The 21,460-nt window shown below is 52.2% G+C and overlaps 1 protein-coding gene across 2 annotated transcripts in view; it reads left to right on the top strand.

Annotated features, from left to right (window-relative positions):
• The window catches only part of RASA1 (RAS p21 protein activator 1), a 926,777-nt gene that overhangs the window by 867,497 nt on the left and 37,820 nt on the right, over positions 1–21,460 (top strand). For both annotated transcript variants that reach the window (XM_086960862.1, XM_086960861.1), the window contains one exon: positions 770–904. In XM_086960862.1, the coding sequence (XP_086816988.1) occupies positions 770–904 (135 nt within the window). The remainder of the gene's footprint in view (positions 1–769; positions 905–21,460) is intronic.

Raw genomic sequence — 21,460 nt, forward strand, 5'->3', positions numbered from 1 at the left:
CTTTCTGATTCCCATAGAAACTATCAGACACCATTTGTCTGTGTTAATCTAATTGTTTGAACAAAAAGCAAGAATCTTTACCTTTAAGATGGCTGTTGATATTTTGTGGAGAGGTTTCTCTTTAAAAATATTTTTCGAGACCCTGCACATATGTGGGGTTTTTCTGTGTTTAGGAATTCAAGAAAAATGTCCAATATGCTGAACCAGCACCTTTATCCTCTTTAATGACAATATAGCAACTGATAGTAGTAAAACCTACAAAACAAATCAAAGGCCATGATAACATTTGACGCTGTAAGGATAGAGCTAGACTCAGTGAAATGAAAATTACTGGTAAGTAATCTGCTCAAGAAGTACTGCATATCCTTTTATGCTTCTTTTCTTTTATTATGTTCTGTCCACCACATTAAATAGGGGAGTTGAAGAAAGAAGTAATAGAAATGACCTTCGTGCGGTTTATTTTCCTTCATCCTCCTCAAACGTCCCACATACTTATAATGATCTGCTGTACTTCAGTCTTTCTTGGCGTGTGTAAACCTCTCACAAACAAAGGTTGAGGTTTTTGCAACCCCAGGAGTTAAGTTGGAGTTCTGACAAAAGAGTGCCATGCTGGTGCAGTAGTCCTCTTTTCAAAATTGACCTGCTGTAGTGGAGTTCCAAGTCTGTAGAGAGGAAAGGAGCGGAGCTTATTTTTAAGATATAAAGATAATGTGTTATTGCTCATTCACTAAAGACTAGGAGTTGTAATATTTATTATTATTTTTTAAAGAATGTACCGGAGCTTCCAGACACTACAGAACCTACACGAACTGACTTACCCCGCGATCTAGCAGCTTTGCACGAAATGTGTGTTACATATTCAGATGACCTTCGGACACTCAGCAATGAACGAGGCGCACAGCAGGTGAGACTGCCATGTTTTATTGAACCGAAATACAGTGGACAGTTTATTTTCACATAATAACCACCAATGGAACATTTTCCTTTTTAGTTCTCGGCGTCAACGCGCGGAAGCGCGTCTCCGCCGAGATCTTTTGTCAGCGACTATCATTCCCAGGAGACAGTCCTGGCCACGCGCATCCTTCCAGGCGATTTGTAACTGGAACGCGCGCTGTGGCCAGGCGCTGTCTCCTGGGAAGCGCAAGCACCACACACGCATGCGCATACACACACACACGCGCCCATGCACGCACGCACATACATACATACAGAGACACCACCCCTGACTCAAACACACACGCGCGCACACACACAAGTGCACCGAGGCCCCCCCCCTCCCCCTCCCCCGCCGTCACCGTCGCACACATACATACACACACACACACACACACGAGCATACACACACACACACACGTGCACCTACCTTACCTCAGCACGCGGCGCCCAACCTCCTGCTGGCGCGGCCCCGGGGCTCTACACCGCTCACAGGAGCCCCGGGCCGCGAGACGCTACGACTCCGCCTGCCTCCTCTTCCGGTGTGAACGTGGCCCCGCCCCCGTCACAGGCGACCGTGCCTGACTTCCGGGGCGGCCGCGCAAGAAAACTGCAAACAGGTTGGGCTTAAGCAGGGCTTTCACTTATCTGCCCCCACACCAAAAAAAAATTAAAAAATTGCAGCCACAATAATTTATTTTAGACATTTACTAACTATATTAATTCATGGAAAACGTATGGCCTATTGGGAATTTCTCTTTAAAAACTTATCGGGATTTTTTTTCTTTAAAACCCTTGAGCATTTTGCGTCACATTAAAATGCGTTAAGGTATTTCTCCAGCACATTTAATGCTTTTGTCCATGTGAAACAAGGGCTTCTGTGTTTTCCCACGTTCTGCACCACGTGTGCCAGTTAGTTTAGGGGTGAATTTAAAACGGCGTTGAGCGTGGGAAAGGCATGGCGAATATTCACATAGCCGTGACCCTTTGTGGCGTGTCCAACACAAGCCCAGGAGATCGGGATGCAGGCTGCATTTTAACGCTGTCCACTAAAGGCACATACAACCAACCTGTTGTGCGAGTGGCCTTTTATGTTTAAAGTTTGGACTAGATCCGCCCCCGGGCCTGCTGTGCTCGACACCCCACCCATAGTGCCTCAGGACCTCTGCACACTTCAATTTATACTTATTTTAGCGTTTTGCAATCATGCTGAAGTCGAACTCATAGCTACAATGGAAGCATTTGGCCCGACGAAAAAGTACGTCTGCTCTGTGCAGTTTGTATGCAACATGCGCAGTTAATTGAGGGGGTGGGTGGGGGGCGAGGGGAACGGTGGATAAGTGGTGAGTGCAGAGTGGTGAGTGCAGAGTGGTGAGTGCAGAGTGGTGAGTGCAGAGTGGTGAGTGCAGAGTGGTGAGTGCAGAGTGGTGAGTGCAGAGTGGTGAGTGCAGAGTGGTGAGTGCAGAGTGGTGAGTGCAGAGTGGTGAGTGCAGAGTGGTGAGTGCAGAGTGGTGAGTGCAGAGTGGTGAGTGCAGAGTGGTGAGTGCAGAGTGGTGAGTGCCGAGTGGTGAGTGCCGAGTGGTGAGTGCCGAGTGGTGAGTGCCGAGTGGTGAGTGCCGAGTGGTGAGGGCAGAGTGGTGAGGGCAGAGTGGTGAGGGCAGAGTGGTGAGGGCAGAGTGGTGAGGGCGCAGAGTGGTGAGGGCGCAGAGTGGTGAGGGCGCAGAGTGGTGAGGGCGCAGAGTGGTGAGGGCGCAGAGTGGTGAGGGCGCAGAGTGGTGAGTGCGCAGAGCATTGTGTGCTGTTGAGTGCAGAGTGCTGTGTATTGGCAATGTTAATGACAATGCCCATTTATTTTTGATTTAAAGAAAAAAAATGTCATGAGCAATGCCAATAGCTCTACCTTTAATGATGCCGAGACCATTGCATTGCAAATGCTTGTTGTAACATTAGTAAAATCACAAACACAAATATGCCAGGAAAGCAGTTGTCCGCACCCTACAGCAAATACAAATGTGCAAATATGTTCTGTATTTTTTCCTCACATATAGAAGTTCAGAGACCCCTCAGGATACAATTTGGAATAGAACATCTAGTGGAAGATTTTGTATTCAAGCTCTAGTATGTGGGAGGGGTAGAATAATGTCCTTGAATATGGGTCACCAACAAAGAAACATCTGAAAATTGAAGATTCAGACACCATCTAAAAGTAGCAAAACAAATTCATGAATGCTGATCTATGGAGTAACTAGAAATAATTCTCGCGAATCCTGTCATTTTGGTAATAGATAAAACCACGAGGTAAGCCACTGCTCTCAGGATGTTACATTCAGTTCATGGAAGCTTAAGTGTCTGCTGAAACACATTAAAGTGTCATCAGGATTTGTATTGCAATATAGAATTTCTGTAGCATTTTTCTTCCTCATGGCGTCCTTCCAAACAGCTAGATGTCTGATGGAGATTACTTACTTTTGAACTTTCAGGCATCAGGCTGGATCCGAAAGATTTTTGATAGCAGTATCCCTGCGTGCCAATAGGTGGCGTTAGTCGACTCCACATGACGTTGCAAGCGTCTGGTTCGTTGTCGTGATGTCCGCATCCCCTACGTAGGCGCCGTCCTGGCGCGCTGACATCAGTTCTTTTCTTTCTTATTTTATTTTGGAAGTTTTATATAGCGCAAACTTGACCCAGGTGGGTATCAGCGCACTTTACAATTTGGACGGGAATTACAAGAGTATACATAATGCAACAAAAAAGTCGTGCAACATAGTTAAGTATGTGGGTTACAGGCCATGGAAAAGAAAATTCGATAATCTTCGCTACAAAAATGAGCATGGCAGACGAGTACTGTGATTCAAAGGTGTCCAACAATCTTATTGTCAGTCAGGTGGTATTCAATGAGCAGTGGGCCAGAGCTGATTAAGGCAGAAACGTAGCCATTGGGACTTTTTTTAAAGGTAGTCGTCGAAGAAATTCGTCAGATTTCCGGAGGAAGAGAATTCAAGATCTTTGGAGCAGCGCCTGATAAGGCTCTGAGACTTGTTCTCATTTTGTGAAAGATCTGTGGTTTTAAGAGCCCTGAGCTTGCACTTCTTGACTGTCTGCAACCTCCAGACAGTTCTAGGTTTTTACCAGATACGTGGGAGTCTTGAGATGTAGGGATTTGTGAGTCATGCAGGCTATCTTTAGCTGTATTCTGACCTCGTATGGCAGCCAGTGTAGGGATTTGAGGCTAGGGATGATGTGCTTGTTTCTCATTGAACCAGTGAGCAGTCTAGCTGCAGTATTAATGAAGGCTTTTAGAGGGGCCAAGCTATATTTGGGAGGTCCACAGACCTTGGAACTACCATAGAGTAGGCTAGGCAGCACCAGAGCATGCATTGCCATCTTGAGGTCCTCTTGTCCAGGGAAAGGTTTTAGATTCCTTAGGGTGTTCATCTGGTGTTTAGCCCCCTGCTTAAATTGCTAATACGATTCTGCATGTTCAGGTGCTTATCCAGTGTGATTTGAGGGATTTTGCAGAGTCGAGAACCTTCCTTCCCTTCCGGAGGAATTGCGTCCGGAGCTTTTTTCAATTTTTTCAATACGCTCCTCCCTGGATACCACAGACTCTGTGGGCCGTGCTCTTGCACGGTCGGTGGCTTTGCGCCGCCATGCCTGGATTCGCGACAGTCGATTCCCTGATAATATTCGGGAGAGCCTCCAAGACATGCCGTTTAACGGAACAGACCTTTTGGGTCCCACGCAGACTCTGCGATTTCCAGGCTTCTGTTAGGGCTACTGTAATTCTGCCGTGTCACTAACTGACTTTATTCTTGGTTGTGGGTCTTCCTTAAGAGCCTGGGTTTTATCAGAGACAGGTTGGTGTCTCTGTATGGCCTGTATAGCTGTATGGCTGATTGTTTTTGTTTTCAGTCCTCTAACTGTCTGTTTCGCCAAGAGGACCCCCCTTCTTGCCAGGGGTTGACCCTTGCCCTTTGTGGAGTATTGGCTGGTATTATTTTATTATGGGTTTCCCTCTGGGATACATATACCCCTTTACTGCTTCCCGCAGGGTCACATCACTCAGTTGTCTGTGTTGCTTCCACTCCTGGTCCAGGTCTATGCTATGTAGTATCTACCTCGCATGGCCTGGTATCATGCTTTTTGTCACATGGTCCGGTTCTTGGACGTCAGCCTGTTCTGGGTTGTCCTCGCCGGTAAGGAGTTGCCGTGGGCCTCTGTTATACGATTGTTATGGCCTTTTGGCTTATTCGCCTGCAGTTCTCTCCACATCTCAGCTGCTTCCACGCAGGGATTTCTACGTTCTGCTGGCATTCTTAATGTGGCGAACTCGTGTAGCCGGTTCTCCTTGAACTCCGCTCTTCCTGACTTCTAGGACCCGTGAGTTGGTCCTGAGTACTCCCTTGTTAGGCTCGCCTTTTCTTCTAATTGTCCTGCGAGGGGACTACGCTCTCTACCGGACCGGAGGCAGACGCTGCTTATAGCCTGGACTAGTTCCACTTTCTGTATACATGCAGGTACTTTTGAGCGTACCCTAGTCCCTGGGTTTGGCTGGGTTTCGGCATCTTCTTGAGGCTGTTTCTGCATCATGATCTTCCTAATGGCTTGTACGGGCTTTCCTGCCTTGGACGTGGCACTGTCCTCTTACATCACCAGCTCTTCTCTGGCGTTTGTGGCCCGTTGCCTTCTTGCTATTGTGCGCATCTCAGCTGTTCTTGCGGTCTTTCTTCCTGGTGCTCTTCTGTTATGGTGCTACAGGCATCCTCTGGCCACGTATGAGCGTCCTTCTGGTCGTGTATGGGCATCCTTTCAATGCTCTCACACATGCAGGGGTGGTACGCGCTCTCTCCACCATACCACTTACCAGTCTTTTGGGCCCATAGGTTCAGTTCCACTTCTTGCGAGGTGCTGAATCCCCTTATCACGCCAGTCTCATTACTGGGTGTGTTTTTGTTCCATATCGGCCCTTGCTAGGCAGGGGTCAGTATCCTGCTGCCTACGTATATTTACAGGATCAGGTTCAACAGTGTTTTACGCTGTTAGAGTTGTTTAGCTGGGGATAGCTCTGACTTCTTGTCGACACCTTGGATCCTGCAGATCCTTCATGCCCATTTGCTTGTCTTCTTTCGAAGTTTGGCATTTTTTTCTCTCAGGCACCCGCGTTCTGACTTAGTGTTTTCCTTCTCTCATCCCCTTCTCTCATCCCCTCTACATATAGGGGTTTTCGTGTTATTCTGGATGGGCTGTGGTGCCATAGCCTGTGAGAAGTTGGCCTGATATGCAGTGCTCACTATTCTAGTGATCACTATGTATCAGTCCAAATAACCCTTATTGATGATTGGTTGTAAGTCAACCGTAGACCAGCTATCCTAGTAGCATGGACAAGAGCAGTCTTTAGGCTAGACTCTAGAGGGCGTGTTAAGCCAGCTGTTATACCATCACATATACCCCTTGAACACCAAGTGAAAGGACACCACACAAGTTGTTATGAAAATAATGTATATTTATTTAGAACACAACAGCCCTGGACTCTTTATGAGGACAGGGCGCTAAGCACAATACAAAGCTCTTAGGAAAATACGCAAAGTCGCACAATTTACACAAATGCCCGAGGGGCACGAAAAACCATATACTCTAAAAGTGGAATGCGAAATTACTAGCTGGTAAGTACTACTCTAATAGGCTTTGGGATCGCTAGGACTTGACTACTGAACCTTCAGATTACTAGCAGGAGGCCTAGGGAGATCGGGTGCAGAGTGTGCACTCTCACGCGGGATGCGGGACAAAGTCTATGGATGCTAGATTTCGTAACGTTAGTGTTATCGGATGAATCCGACTAGATATAGCTGAAACGAAAAAGGATCTGGACTTTTGGATAGCAAAGCTATGCTGGAGCACCGAAATGCTGAGTTTACCTAGCCCAGGGGCTGCGGATGCATAGGTCTGGAAAGACGTCGGAAATCCTTGTTGCAGTCTATGGAGCCTGAAAGAAGAAGTTGCTGGCAGGCGACCAGTGAAGAGATTCGGAGGGATCCAAGCCTGGATCGAAGATGGAAGACACCTGTAAGCAGAGGGGACCAAGTTCTGAATCACTAGCCAGTGATTAGATGGGCACCAGGATGGCACCGGATGGAGTCACCCGACCAGGTGAGTGGGCGACGCTGGGCTCTGCAGTCTCACGGACCAGGAGGCGTTGTCGGCGACCAGGATGGAGGTGCGAGCTGTCCCACAATGGTATCTGCTGTCGACGTCGCTGGGCCCAGGATTGGGGCAACAAGTCTTGGCAAATGCAAGCCCACGCGGTGGACTTAAAATGGTGTCTGGAGTGGACCAGGAGGGTCCGGGGTGCTCCTCTGTTGGAGGGGAGCAAGGGCCAGTCTTGAGCAACCAGACCAGCGGTGTCGTCGTGGAGCGTCGTCAAGAGGGCCACAAGCCAGCAGGCAAGTAGCCGGACAACGCGGTGAGCAGCAAAGAGCAGAAGGGCCCCACGCAGATCTGGTGGATGCTGGGGGGCTGGACTTCGGTGCTGGAGCGGCTCAGGGTTAGGGCTTCTCGAACCCCAAAGCACTCCCTCGAGGATCCCTCGGCGGTCGTGCTGGATAAGCGTCGTGCAGTTCTGAAGATGGCCGGTCCCTCGAGGTCTCGTCACACCCACGGATCTCAACTGGGCTGATGATGTAGGTAGAGGTCAGAGGTGCCAGGGAAGCCAGGTCTCGTTGTGCTGGTCGGTCGGATTCCTGAGGAAGGACGTGCAGCAAACCGCAGTGTTCTTAGATGGTGCCTGCGGGTGCAGGGTGACTACTCCTTAGTCACAAGGGAGAAATCTTGAGAAGAAGTCGAGAGTTCCTTTCGTAGAAAGTAGTTTCAGGATTCAAAGATGATCTAATTTGGAAGGGGGCCCGCTCCTATCTTTATACTAGGAAAAGGGGCTGGCACGCGACTAGGTCCTGCCCATGGGTGGGACCAGGAAGGGGGGTAGTTACACCCCTCTCCCATGCCGGACCTTCCCCAGCTCAGGGGCTGGTGTGCCCCTGGAACTGGTTCTAGCCGGCAGATGCATAGTGAGCACCGGGGTGCCACTTGCAGTCACCTTCCTCTAAAGCCCTGCCTACCCAGGATACACAAAACCCTGTCTGGGATGGTGCTAGCACCGCCCCTGACAGGAAACCCTTTGTCCAAGCCTCCCTCGCTGGAAGGACTCCCAGCAGCAGGAGGTCAGACTTGTGTCTGTGGTGGCAGCATCCATTTTGTGATGCTGAGGCTCGAGTTAACTTTAACCGGGGTTCTCAGTTACATACATGTCGTGTCCCTCTAGAAGGGTGGAATGCTAACCTTGTCGCCAGAATTGGCGAGGGGTTAGTATTCCAATTCGTATGACACCTTACTCGACATGTTTTGATAAAGCGATACCAAAAATAGCAAATAACCGCGAGGATTATAATGCACTTAAGAGTATATGGTACGCGTTATCATAAAACAGCTATTAGGACTTGGTTCCGCAAGCTGCAGACGGGCTCAGCTCATGCCAGAGCACCATCTCACATGATTCCACGCACTCTGCCTTCAGGATTGTTAAGGCCTGCCATAGGAGTGACTGATTGGAATCTAGGTGTCTATTTTAGGGTTAGATATAGGTATACTATATCTACAGCAAAGGGTGATTACACCACTTTGCCCCAGCTGTCGTGCAGCCAGTTGTGTCCGATTTAGATGGCCAGCCAGGGGTGGCATAATACATGCTGCAGCCCCTGGTAGGCCCTGGGTACACCTATGCCCTGAGTTACAGGGTCTGATAAGGTGGCCCAGTACCAATTAGTATATGCACCTAAGGTACATGAAATCCATTTTACAGAGATAGCAGTAGGCCTGGGGCCCTGAATAGCAGGGTCCCAGGTCAACTAAGTCGGACAACCAGCAAAACACCAGGCAAAAAGTTGGGGGCAAACATAGTCAGGTATCCACCCTCCTACATAGCCTCCCCTTGATTCCCGCTCTCTTCAGGGCATAGGGGTCTGGTGGTTGGCTGCGCTGTCATTTTTGTCCCCACTGTGTTTTGCCCTTTAGTTGGCGACACTCTTTTGGTCATGTTATTGATGGCTAGGTTCTCTCTGGACCTTAGTGGGTTCAATCGCAGTCCCGCCTCCTCTGGGGGTATTGCTTTGGTATCTATTCTAAGTTAAGGAATCTGCGGCTAGACGTCTCTATCAGATGAACAAGTAACTTACCTTCGGTAACGAGGTATCTGGTAGAGAAATAGTCTAGCCGCAGATTCTTTAACGCCCGATGTGAGTCTAAATCCTTCTACCTCCCCCGTCCTTCCCTACTATCTTCTTCAACCGCTTGAGGTCTCTTGCCTCCCCTGCACTCTAGCGGTTGCAGTCTCTGACAAAGCTGCATTCAGTAGGTCCCTTATTCGGATCTGACATCTCCATTTGGGTGACACCTTATGGTAGTCTGTCCTTACTCCTGGGTTCTGGACGGGTTGTCCTTCACTGTTGTATATTGTGGATGCAGCCTTTCTGTCGGCTGCTGTGACGGTTCATCAAGGAGCTATTGCTCAGTGGTAAGTCTTGTGCCTCTGGTGGCACAAGCTCACACAGGCCAAGGGTTTGAATACTGCCTCTGCTCTGCATCTTTTTCTACCTCCGGGGGAGGTTTTGGACTTAACAATTGCGGGGGTCCCTCTCAGAGTGGTGCCCTATTCTTTTCCCTCCCTCAGTTTACATTATACGGTGCATGGCACTGTCCTTCTATGGTGATGTTTTTCACCATACCTTGTTTTTTTCTTTTTCCGCCTACTGTTCCCATATTTCACAGTTTTAGGAGGTGGCTTCACGTTCTGACACGGAAAATTCTTCTGTTGGCGCGCCGGGACGGGGCATATATGGCTCCGCTAATGTCATGTCTATGGACGACTTCAGGGCGCCGCCCCCCGGCACGCAGAGGTACTGCTACACAAAAATTTTCCAGACCAGTCTGAAGCCTGGGGATATTCTAAGTTAAGGAATCTGTGGCTAGACTATGTCTCTACCAGATACCTCGTTACCGAAGGTAGGTAACTTGTTCATTGCCCACCGTCACTGCCTTGCACCAAGCGACCCAGCTTTCCTCTCCGCCCATTACCACCCCACAGAGCTCGGTGGTCCAAGCATCCACTTCCCGTGGCACGTTCCATTCTGCACCCCCGGACAAGGAATCCAAAATGCTGGAAAGTTTTGGTAAGATTTTTTCTTCCATCAGCCTAGCATTGTGGTTGGTAAACACAGCATGACTCTTGGACCATTATTCCCATTCGCTGTGGGATACGGTTGCTGCCAAGAGTCTCGGTGGAGGACCGGGCTCTCCTCTCCCAAGCTGTTTTAGACGGAAGAGTTGCAGAAAAGTTTGCCTTACGATGTGGCTTAGACACAACAGACTCGCTAGGCAGAGCGAGTTCCTCGAATGTGACTGTTAGGCGCAACGCTTGGCTAAGGATGTCTGGCTTTTTGGGGGATATCCAAGCTAACCTTACGGACATGCCCTTTGATGGCTCACATCGCTTCAGAGACCAGGCAGATGCAGCGCTTGAGCGCTTTAAGGACTTGCGGGCAACGACCAAGTCCCTAGGTCTTATCACATCATCCCGGCCTGCCTGCGCCTTTCGCAGCTACAGAAGGAGTTACAACCACCCCAACCCTATTCCAACCAGAGCCCAGTAACCTCTCCGGGCTGTGGATGCGGTTAGCCTGACCTCGTGGGTTGGCTGGCCAGAAGTAGTGTCAAGTCACAAACCCCCTCCTCCACCGCAAAACCTTCCTTATCTGATCCCTCCAAATCATGGATGTTCAGTTGGTGGTAGGATACGTCATCACCTCCTCCAGGTGCAAGATATCACCTTGGACAGGTGGGCGTTGCAGAGTTGAGTAGTCCCAAGGGACTACTCTCTCCCTTTCGAGACTACCCCTCCCTCCATCCATTCAACATACGATCGGCTGATGGTGGATCGCCTTGCCTTACTCCACGAGGAGCTATAGAGAAGGTTCCTGGGCCAGAAATAGGCTGTGGGTGCTATTCTCGCTATTTTATGGTTCCAAAAAAGGACCAAGGCCTTCATCCTATCCTTAACCCCAGGGCCCTCAACTACTTCCTCAAAAGGAGAAGTTCAAGATGCTCTTCCTTGCTCAGGTCCTGTCTGCCCTGGATCCGGAAACCTGGATGGTCGCGTTGGACTTGCAGGACCTCTATTTCTATATCCCAGACCTGCCTACCCATCGCTGCTGCCTGCAGTTTACGGTGGGCAATGAACACTTTCAGTTTACTGTGCTCCTCTTCTGCTTCACTCGTGCCCCTCAGGTGTTCACCAAGGTGATGACATTGGTCACAGCCCATTTGCGGAGATCAGCAGTTCCAGTCTTCCCCTTATCTTGACGACTGGTTGTTGAAGGTGGGCTTGTCCCAAGAAGTTATCTCTCACTTCCAGATTACGGCAAACCTCCTGCCTTTACTGGGGCTTACAGTGGCCATCAGGACTAACCTGACAGAAGTGCTTCAACCGGCGGCTACCTCTGCGGAGCCACTGCTGCCCTTTAATGATGCACTGTCGGACGTTCTTTTGGGTACCTGGTCCAGGCCCAACACAGGGGCTCGTGTGGATAGGAACGTGGCCTGACTGTATCGCCCAGCTGACCCCCTTTTTCTCTCCCAACACCCCACTCCTGAGAGCTTGGTTGCCCAAGCCTCTACGTCCCAAAGCGCCTTCCCTACCACACCTCCGGTTAGGGAATCCAAGAGACTGGAACAGTTTGGGAAGAAGATTTTTTCTTCCGCCAGTTCAGGGCTGCGGTCTATGAACACTGCATGCCTCTTGGGCCGTTATTCCCACTCTGTGTGGGATACGGTGGCGCAGGTGCTGCCTAAGTGTCCGGTGGAGGCCCGGACAGTGCTCTCAAAAGCTATTGCTGAAGAGAGAGATGCGGCAAAGATCACAATACGATGTGGCCTTGACACCGCCGACTTGCTGGGCAGGGCGATTCCTACGCCAGTGACGCTCCGCTGTCACTTCAGGCTGAAGACTACTCGCTTCTCGGGCAATGTCCAGAACACCCTGATGGATATGCCCTTTTATAGCATTCGCCTTTTTGGCAGCAAGGCTGACAGTGCGTTGGAGCGCTTTAAGGACTTGCGGGCTACGCCCAAGTCTTTGGACCTTTCGGCCACTCATCCTCCTCCGCCTTTTGCTTTGCGCTCCTTTCATGGCCACGGAAAGGGCGCCCCAACACTTTCGCTTCAGAGCCACAGGCTGCAGCAGCTACAGTCTCAGCACACGTGGGACCTGCAGGGGTGGGTCAGTCCACCTCCACCCCGGCCACCACTGCCTCCAAACTTTCCTAGTCTGGTTTTTCAGGCGAGACTAGGAACTATCTGTGAGCGTGGAGGCGGATCGCCTGAGCCTCAGCGTTGAGCGGTATCTGCCTATTTTATCTGAATCTGTGACTGAAACCTTGGCAAGCTGATGCCCGAGTTGAAACTTTAGTGCCCTGCCTGTCCTGAAAGAAAGAGAATCTCAGGAACGTGTTGTTCAGAAGCCATCTTAAATTAACGCGGAGGTGAGTGAATATATTGCATCTTTTGAGGCTTCTCTCTCAGTGCCTCCTCTGCTGTACCGAGTTGTGGCGTCTTACTTTTTTTTCTTGCCCCGGGTGTCCTGTCCCACCCCTTATTGTCCACTTTCGCCCTGATGAAGGTGTAGCCCCGGCTGGGCAACACACCGAAACGCTTATTGGTGTTGTTCGTGAGGGGGCAGCTGGATCGCATCTACCCCTACCCCCACCACTATGATGACTTGCTCCATACTGTCACCTGACCATCTTTTGGCGTTTTTGTGCTGTTTTTATTACAGAGTGTGATATGAATTGTGTGATTGAGGTATGGGTCAGTTTGGTGAATCTTGGGAGTGTCTGAAGGAATTAATGTTTTTTATGGTATAGGAGTGTGGGACCTGATGCATTGGAGCTGTGTTATTGGATTCTGATATTCCACTATTACAATTATGATTATTTAATCATTGCTAATATGTCTGTTAAAGATTTTATAATAGAGTTATATATTTTGTAATTCTTGATGTAATTGATTTTGTCCTGCACTTGATTTGCTCCGGTGGTAGTGCGCCTATTGAAGGACCTCGTTTTGGGGCCTAGTCTGAAGATTTGGGGCAGGTAAACTTTTTGCCTTTGGCGGTTTTTCAGGCCCATCAAACGCCAGTGTGCAGCAGGATTCACCATCACCTCCCCCACTGGCGCACCATCACTATGGACAGGTGGGTTTTACAAATAGTCTGAAGGGGCTACTCCCTCCTCTTCAAGACTACCCCTCCAGCCATGCCACCCCAGTACCACTGCATGTCGGGAAATCACTTGGCACTTCTTCAACAGGAAGTTGTGGCCCTCTTGGCCAAGGGGGCCATCGAGCGCGTTTCTGTGCCAGAAGTAGGTTGTGGTTGTTATTCCCACTACTTTCTGGTGCCCAAGAAGGACAAGGGCCTGCGTCCCATCTCAGACCTCCGGAATGTCAATTGCTTCCTCTGGAAGGAGAAGTTCAAGATGTTAACTCTGGCTCAGGTCTTGTCTGCCCTCGACCCTGGTGACTGGATGGTAGCATTGGACCTACAGGACGTATATTTCCATATTCCTGTCCTGCCGGTCCACCGGCGTTACCTACGTTTCACGGTAGGCAACAAGCACTTTCAGGTTACTGTGCTCCCCTTTGGCCTTACCAGCGCTCCTCCGGTGTTCACGAAAGTGATGGTGGTGGTCCCAACTCATCTGCACAGATCAGGGGTTTCAGTCTTCCCCTATCTCGACGACTGGCTGTAGAATGAGGGCTCCCCCAGGTAGTTGTCTCCCACCTCCAGACTACGGCCGACCTCCTGCATTGGCTGGGGTTCTCCATCAATGTGCCGAAGTCGCACCTGATTCCCTCTCAGAAGCTCCTCTTCAGCAGAGCGTTCCTGGACATGACGCGGTTTCGGGTCTATCCTCCTGAGCACCGAGTCCAGGATATTCGGCCTATCATTCCGATCCTTCAGCCTCTATCCCGGTTTTGGGTCAGAATGACTCTGAAGCTGCTGGGCCTCATGGCCTCCTGCATCCTGCTGGTCGATCATGCCAGGTGGCATATGCAGGCTCTGCAGTGGGACCTGAAGTTCCGGTGGGTGCAGCATCGGGGGAATCTGTCCGAATGCGTTCAGTACTCTGTGGGCACTGCACAACTATTGCAGTGGTGGCTCACAAATCTGAAAGAGACACGTTTGTGATAGTTTCCTTACCTTAGAATATCCCCAGGCGTCAGACTGGATCTGGAAATTTTTGCGTAGCAGTACCCTTGCGCGTCAGTAGACGTCGTCTGCGGCTCCGCGCCCTTCGTCGGCGTCATGGGCGCCGTGATGACGTCGACCGAGTACTTAAATGCCGTCTCCGCGTGCTGACGTCAGTTCTTCTTTTTTCCGCGCCAGTAGGCGCAGATCTGGAAAAAGCAGTAACCCTTAGTCAATTTTTGGCTAATTTTTGGATCTCTTTTGATCATATCTCGAAGTCTTATGACTCCGATCGGTGCCATAGGGATGCCCGGATTCAAGCACTGCGAGGATTGCGACCGCACGATGTCGGTTACGGATCCTCACCACCTGTGCCTAACTTGTCTAGGCGTGGACCACGACGACAAGGCCTGCTCCGACTGCCGGGCCCTCTCTTCGAAAGCCAGGTGGGAGCGGTCCCGCAGGCGACTCGAACTCCGGCAGTCGGCCCACGCCGCGAGAGGTCCCGGTCCCACGGGAGGTCGAGGGACAGGTCGCGGGCCCGGAGCCACCACAGCTCCGAGAGTAGGCACCAATCCTCCGGGTCGAAGTAGTCGTCAGGTAAGAAACACAAGAAGTCGAATAGGCATCATCGCTCTACTGACTCCCCCCGACGCTCGCGCGACGCAGCCGGGGGTTCGGGTGACACCGCCCACGCGGCTCCTCCGGAGTCGCGGGCGTCGCGGCCTGCTCCACCCCCTCCGGTCCCTGGGCAAGAGGCGACGCCGGGGGAGATCGAGCGCTTCCTCATGGCCATGAGGAACCTCTCTTCCCCGACGGGTTCCGCGGCGCCTTCGGGCCCAGCGGACCTGTCTGGGGCCCCTAGCGGGTCGGGGGCTTCGGCCCCGCCGCCGCCGCAGGGCCCCACGTTCCCGACGGCGCCTTCGGGCCCGGCGCCGCAGGGCCCAACGGTTACGGCGCTGCAGAAGCCCACTGGACCCGCTCCGGGATCTGGGTTGTCGCCGGTGGACCTTATGACCTCCAGCCCCCCCGCCCCACCCCGGCGTCAGTCCGTCAGGTGTCGCCTCCGGCGCCGTCCTCGGGCGGCGCCGTCCCCGATGCCTCCTTAATTCCGGCTCGAAAGGCGCCACTGGGAGGACTGGACAGGGGAACTTGGGGAGGCCAGTGGTCTGGACACCTCTCCAGACACTGGTTTTGTCTCTCCCCCTACCGTGGCTTCGCAGTTTCGGGTTTACCCGCCCGAACAGCGGGTTCGGGATACACAAGCTCTCATCCCAATCTTCCAGCCTTTATCCCGAGTCTCGGTCAGGTTGACGCTGCGGCTTCTGGGGCTGATGGCTTCCTGCATCCTTCTGGTGCATCACGCCTGTTGGCGGATGCGGGCTCTGCAATGGGACCTGATGTTTCAGTGGGCCCAGCATCAGGGCAACCTGTCCGACCATGTCCTGATCTCGGAGGGCACTGCTAGACAGCTGCAGTGGTGGCTCACGGACCGCGATTGGGTCAGTGGCAGATCCCTCTCCCTTCCCCAACCGGAGCACGTAGTTGTGACGGACGCGTCCCTCCAGGGCTGGGGAGGCCACATGGGAGAGGCGGAGATCAGAGGCCTCTGGTCTCCGGCGGAGTCTCGGCTCCATATCCACCTTTTGGAGCTCCGGGCGATTCGTCTAGCACTGAAGGCATTCCTCCCCTCTGTCCGAGGGAGTGCAGTGCAGGTGTTCACGGACAACACCACCGCCATGTGGTACAGCAACAAGCGGGGGGTGGGGTGGTGGACCCTATGCCAGGAGGCTCTGCGCCTCTGGCAATGGCTGGATTATCAGGGCGTGACCCTGGTGGTTCAACACCTGGCAGGTTCTCTGAATACGAGGGCGGACGAACTCAGCCGCCGGTGCATGATGGATCACGAATGGCGTCTGAACTCGGACGTGGCGCACGGTCTCTTTCTGCAGTGGGGAGAGTCTTGGTTAGATCTATTCGCCACCGAAGAGAACGCGCAATGTCATCATTTCTGCGCGTTGGAATTTCCAAAGTGGTACTCACTCAGAGACGCTTTTCGTCGCGAGTGGAGTTGCAGTCTGTTGTACGCCTTTCCACCTATACCACTTCTGCCCAGAGTGCTGAAGAAGATCAGGCGCGACTGGGCACAAGTCATCCTTGTGGCTCCGGACTGGGCACGAAGGTACTGGTATCCCGAGCTACTCAGTATGTCAGTCGATCACCCGGTTCGTCTGCCTCTTCAGGAGGACCTTCTATCGCAGCAGCAGGGGACGGTCCTCCACCCGAACCTGTCCAGTCTCCACCTCCATGGTTGGAGATTGAGCGGCGACAGTTGAGGCCATTTGACTTGCCTCCTGAAGTCTGTAACATCATTCTGGCAGCCAGGCGTCCCACCACAAAGTCGGTATACGCCTGCAGGTGGAACAGATTTGTGGCATGGTGCACAGCAAAGGCTGTGGATCCTCTCTCTGCCCCTCTTTCTGAGGTTCTTCTCTTTCTTCTTTCTCTTGCCCAGCAGGGCTCTGCTCTGAGCACCATCAAGGGCTACCTTTCTGCTCTTTCAGCCTTTTTGAGGCTGCCTGATCAACCTTCTTTGTTCAAGTCCCCTATTGTCCCCAAGTCCCCTATTGTTAACGTTCCCTCCTGTGCCCTTTGTGATGCCTCAGTGGGACTTGAACTTGGTTCTTACTTTTCTGATGTGCGCTCCCTTTGAGCCACTTCACAACTGTCCTCTTCGCCTTCTCACTTTGAAGACTGCCTTCCTGGTAGCCATCACCTCTGCCAGGAGAGTGAGTGAGCTCCAGGCTCTATCCTGTAAACCTCCTTTCCTTTCGGTCCATCCGGACAAGGTTGTGTTGAGAACACGGCCCTCTTTTCTACCCAAGGTAGTCACGGCCTTTCACATCGGGCAATCTATCACCTTGCCCACCTTCTTTCCGCCTCCGCATCCCTCGAGAGAGGAAGAGAGGCTCCTCCGTCTGGACCCAAAAAGTGCGCTCTCGTTCTATCTGGATCGCACACGCCAGTTCCGGGTGGATGACCAACTCTTTGTTGGTTACGTGGGTGCTAAGAAGTGGAAAGCGGTGCACAAGCGGACCATCTCGCGGTGGATCATCTTGTGTATCCAGGAGTGTTACTCCTTGGCTAAAAAGGAACCTCCTGTTGGGCTGAGGGCTCATTCCACTCGGGCCACAGCGACTACAACTGCCTTGGACCGAGGAGTGCCCTTGCAGGACATTTGCCAGGCGGCTACGTGGGCCTCGCTGCACACATTTGCAAGACACTATTGCCTGGACAGCCAAGTCCGGAGGGATGACTTCTTTGGCCGTTCCGTCCTCCAGGACTTTCTGGTGTGATTATTGGTTCGCAGACCCACCACCGGGGTTGGTATTGCTGGGGTATCTATTCTAAGGTAAGGAATCTATCACTAACGTGTCTCTTTCAGATGCACAAGTTACTACTTGTGTAACGATATATCTGTAAGAGACATTAGTTAGTGATAGCTTCCTAACCGACCGACCCATCCTCCCCGTTCTGCGAACCAATATCTAGGGTTAAGGTCATCCCCTTTCAGGGCCCTAGTTTCAAGGCACCAGTGTTAGTTTTTAGCATAGCTCTGCGTTTCTGGCGCGGAAAAGCTGTGTCTAAGAACTGACGTCAGCACGCGGAGGCGGCGTCTAAGTACTCCGACGACGTCATCACGGCGCCCACGACGCCGACGACGCACACATTCACAAAACACTATTGTGTAGATGTGCAAACCAAGCAATAAGCTAATGTGGGCCAGGCTGTTCTCGAAACAGTATTCCAAACTACTGCAACAGATAGGGGTGGTCGCTGCTAAGAGTGGGTACTGCTATACAATCTATGCACAGTGTGCAATCTGCAGCTCATATGCCTCGAATGGAAAATACTACTTACCAGTATGCATCTGTTCTTGGCATGTAGAGCTGCAGAGTTGCACACGCCCACCCGCCTCCCCGGCTACCCTTGTCTGTTCCAGTTTTATCATAATTAGATACAAATTACATGGGCATCCTTCCTTCTTCTTGCAAAGCTCCATCATTTCCCTAATGACAAAAAACAGTCTGGGGATGGAGCCAATGCCCATGCGCAATGTGGTCAAAAGGAGGAGTCACCTATCTCATGACTTCCAAAGAACTTTTCAGGACAACAACAAACTGCAAACATTTGGGCCCAACACTAGGTGGCCATCTATGCACTGTGTGGGTGCCGTTTACCCCTCCCCTGGATCCGGGGACCATTTTGTTCCGGCATGGGACCCGCATTGCGAGGTGGCGCCGTTCTCTGTGCCATTCCCGATGCCGTTCGTCCATACTCCGGCTCTGCCGCCGTCACCCCCCCCTCTACGCCAGAGGTGGACGAAGATTGGGAAGGGTCCGAGGACTCTCTTGCCCGGCAATATGACTCCAAGCAAGATTGGGTGGATGACTTGGAGGATGCAGGCGATCTCGATGTCTCCTCTGACCCAGGGTTCGCCTCTCCCCCGCCTACGATGGAAGAAGGTGCCTCCTACACACTGGTACTCCGTCGGGCCGCATACAATGGAAGAAGGTCAACCTCGACCTCCCCACAGTGGCCCTCAAGACCAAACTCCTCACTGAGGTGCTCCAGACGGCGTTTGCTTCGTTGGAGCCGTTGCTTCCCTTCAATGACGCCCTTACCGATGTCCTCTTGGGCACTTGGTCGAGGCTGGCCACAGGGGCCCAGTGGATAAAACGTCGCCAGGCGCCACCGACCTGCGCCCGGTGACCCTGCCTTTTTGACCACTCACCCTACCCTACGCATGAGAGCCTGGGCATTCAGGCCTCGACGTCACCGAGTGCTTTTACTATGGCCTGCCGGATAAGGACTCTAAAAGACTGAACCAGTTTGGGAAGCGGATGTTCTCTTCGGCCAGCTTAGGGCTGCGGTCGGTGAACACCGCCTGCCTGTTGGGCCGCTACTCCCATGCAGTGTGGGATGTCGTTGCTCAAGTGTGGCCTCAGTGTCCTGAGGAGGTGCAGGCTGTCCTTTCTCAGGGTAAGGATGCGGCTAAGTTCGCAATTCAGTGTGGGTTAGACACTGCTGACTCATTGGGCAGGGCGATTTCTACGACTGTGGCGTTGCGGTGGCACGCCTGGTTGCGTTCAACTGGGTTTTCGCCCGATGTCCAGAGCTCACTCATGGACGTGCCTTTTGATGGCACCCGCCTGTTTAGCGACAAGGCTGACCGTGCCCTGGAGCGCTTTAAGAACTCGCGGGCTACGGCCAAGTCGCTAGGTTTTTCTACTAAGAGCTCGGCCTCTCATGGTTTTCGTTCCTTCCCAAGGCTTTAGAGGCAGCCAGGCACGCCCATCCACCAAGCCTGTGCAGAACCAGCCCCAGTGCGGCTGTGGTTTCTGCAGGGGCGGGTCGGGGTACCCGTGTGCAGGTCCCTCCACCTCCACCCCCTCTGCTTCTGCCTCCAAACCTTCCTAATCTGAGCTTCGGGGAGCACCCCACGCCTGTGGGGGGCAGGATCCGCCACCACCTCCTCCACTGGCGTGAGACAAGATACATCAGACAAGTGGGTGCTGCAGATAATCTGCTGTGGTTACTCCCTTCCCTTTCAGGCCTCCCCTTCAGCCATCCTACCTCGGTGCCACCGCATGTTGGGGATCACTTAGTTCTTCTCCGACAGGAAGTCACGGCCCTCCTGGCCAAGGGGGCCATCGAGTGCGTTCCTGGGTCGTAAGTAGGGAGTGGTTGTTATTCGGACTACTTTCTGGTTCCCAAAAAGGACAAAGGGGTCTGGATCCTATCTTGGACCTCCGGGACATAAATCGCTGCCTCCGGAAGGAGAAGTTGAAGATGCGGAATTTGGCTCAGTTCTTAGCTGCCCTCGACCCCGGAGACTGGATGGTAGCGTTGGACTTGCAGGATGCATATTTTCACATCCCCGTCCTGCCAGCTCACCGGTGTTACCTGCGGTTCACAGTAGACCAGGAGCATTTTCAGTTCACCGTGCTCCCCTTCGGCCTTACCAGCGCCCCTCCGGTGTTCAAAAAAGTGATGCCGGTGGTCGCAGCTCATCTGCGCAGGTCAGGGGTGTCAGTCTTGCCCTACCTCGATGACAAGTTGTTGAAGGCGGGCTTCCCCGAGGCAGTCGTCACCCACCTTTAGACTACGGCCGACCTCCTGCATTAGCTGGGGTTCTCCATCAATGTGCCGAAGTTGCACCGGAGTCCCTCTCAGAAGCTCCCCTTCATCGCAGCAGTTCTGGATTTGAGGTTTATGCTCCCGAGCAGTGAGTCCGGGATATTCAGGCTGTGATTCCGATTTTTCAGCCTCTGTCCTGGGTTTCAGTCAGGATGACCCTCTGGCTCCTGGGCCTGATGGCCTCCTGCATCCTGCTAGTGCAACATGCCAAATGGCATATGCGGGCTCTGCAGTGGGCCCTGAAGTTCCAGTGGGCACAGCATCAGGGCAACCTGTCCGTTCATGTCCAGATCTCGGAGTGCACTGCACGAATCTTGCAGTGGTGGGTCACGAATCTCGATTGGGTCAATGGCAGATCCCTCTCCCTTCCCCAACCGAAGCGCACAGTGGTGATGGATGCGTCCCTCCTGGGATGGGGCGGCCACATGGGAGAGGCGGAGATCAGAGGCCTCTGGTCTCCGGCGGAGTCCCGGCTCAATATCAACCTTCTTGAGCTGAGGGCGATCTGACTTGCACTCAAGGCCTTCCTTCCCTTTCTGCAGGGAGGTGTGGTGCAGGTGTTCTCGGACTTCAGCACCGCCATGTGGGATTGCAACAAACAGGACGGGGTGGGGTGGTGGACCCTGTTTCAGGAGGCTCTGCGCCTCTGGACGTGGCTGGAACAGCAAGGCATTACCTTGGTGGTTCACTACCTGGCAGGTTCTCTGAACGCCAGGGCGAACGAACTCAGTCAGTCAGTCAATTTTCTTTATTCGATTATTTAAAATCATAAAAGAGCAAGCATTGTTACATAACATGGTTACAATACAATTTCATTGAAGCACAAAACAATTTAACAAATCTAAAACATTCAATCAATATTATAAAAACAGATAGGCTGCAATGCAACATACATAAATATCTAAAAAAGCTAAAAAGAAGGGTTTATTGAGCACAATTCATTTAGGAAAATGGAGAAGAGAGGAAATTCATTTGTCAAGGATAAAGTGCCTGTGCCTTGTGCGGTGCTTATTTAGACGTGCACCTGCAACCAAA

This window comes from Lissotriton vulgaris, chromosome 3_1, assembly GCF_964263255.1.
Source record: "Lissotriton vulgaris chromosome 3_1, aLisVul1.2, whole genome shotgun sequence".
Classification (NCBI taxonomy): domain Eukaryota; kingdom Metazoa; phylum Chordata; class Amphibia; order Caudata; family Salamandridae; genus Lissotriton; species Lissotriton vulgaris.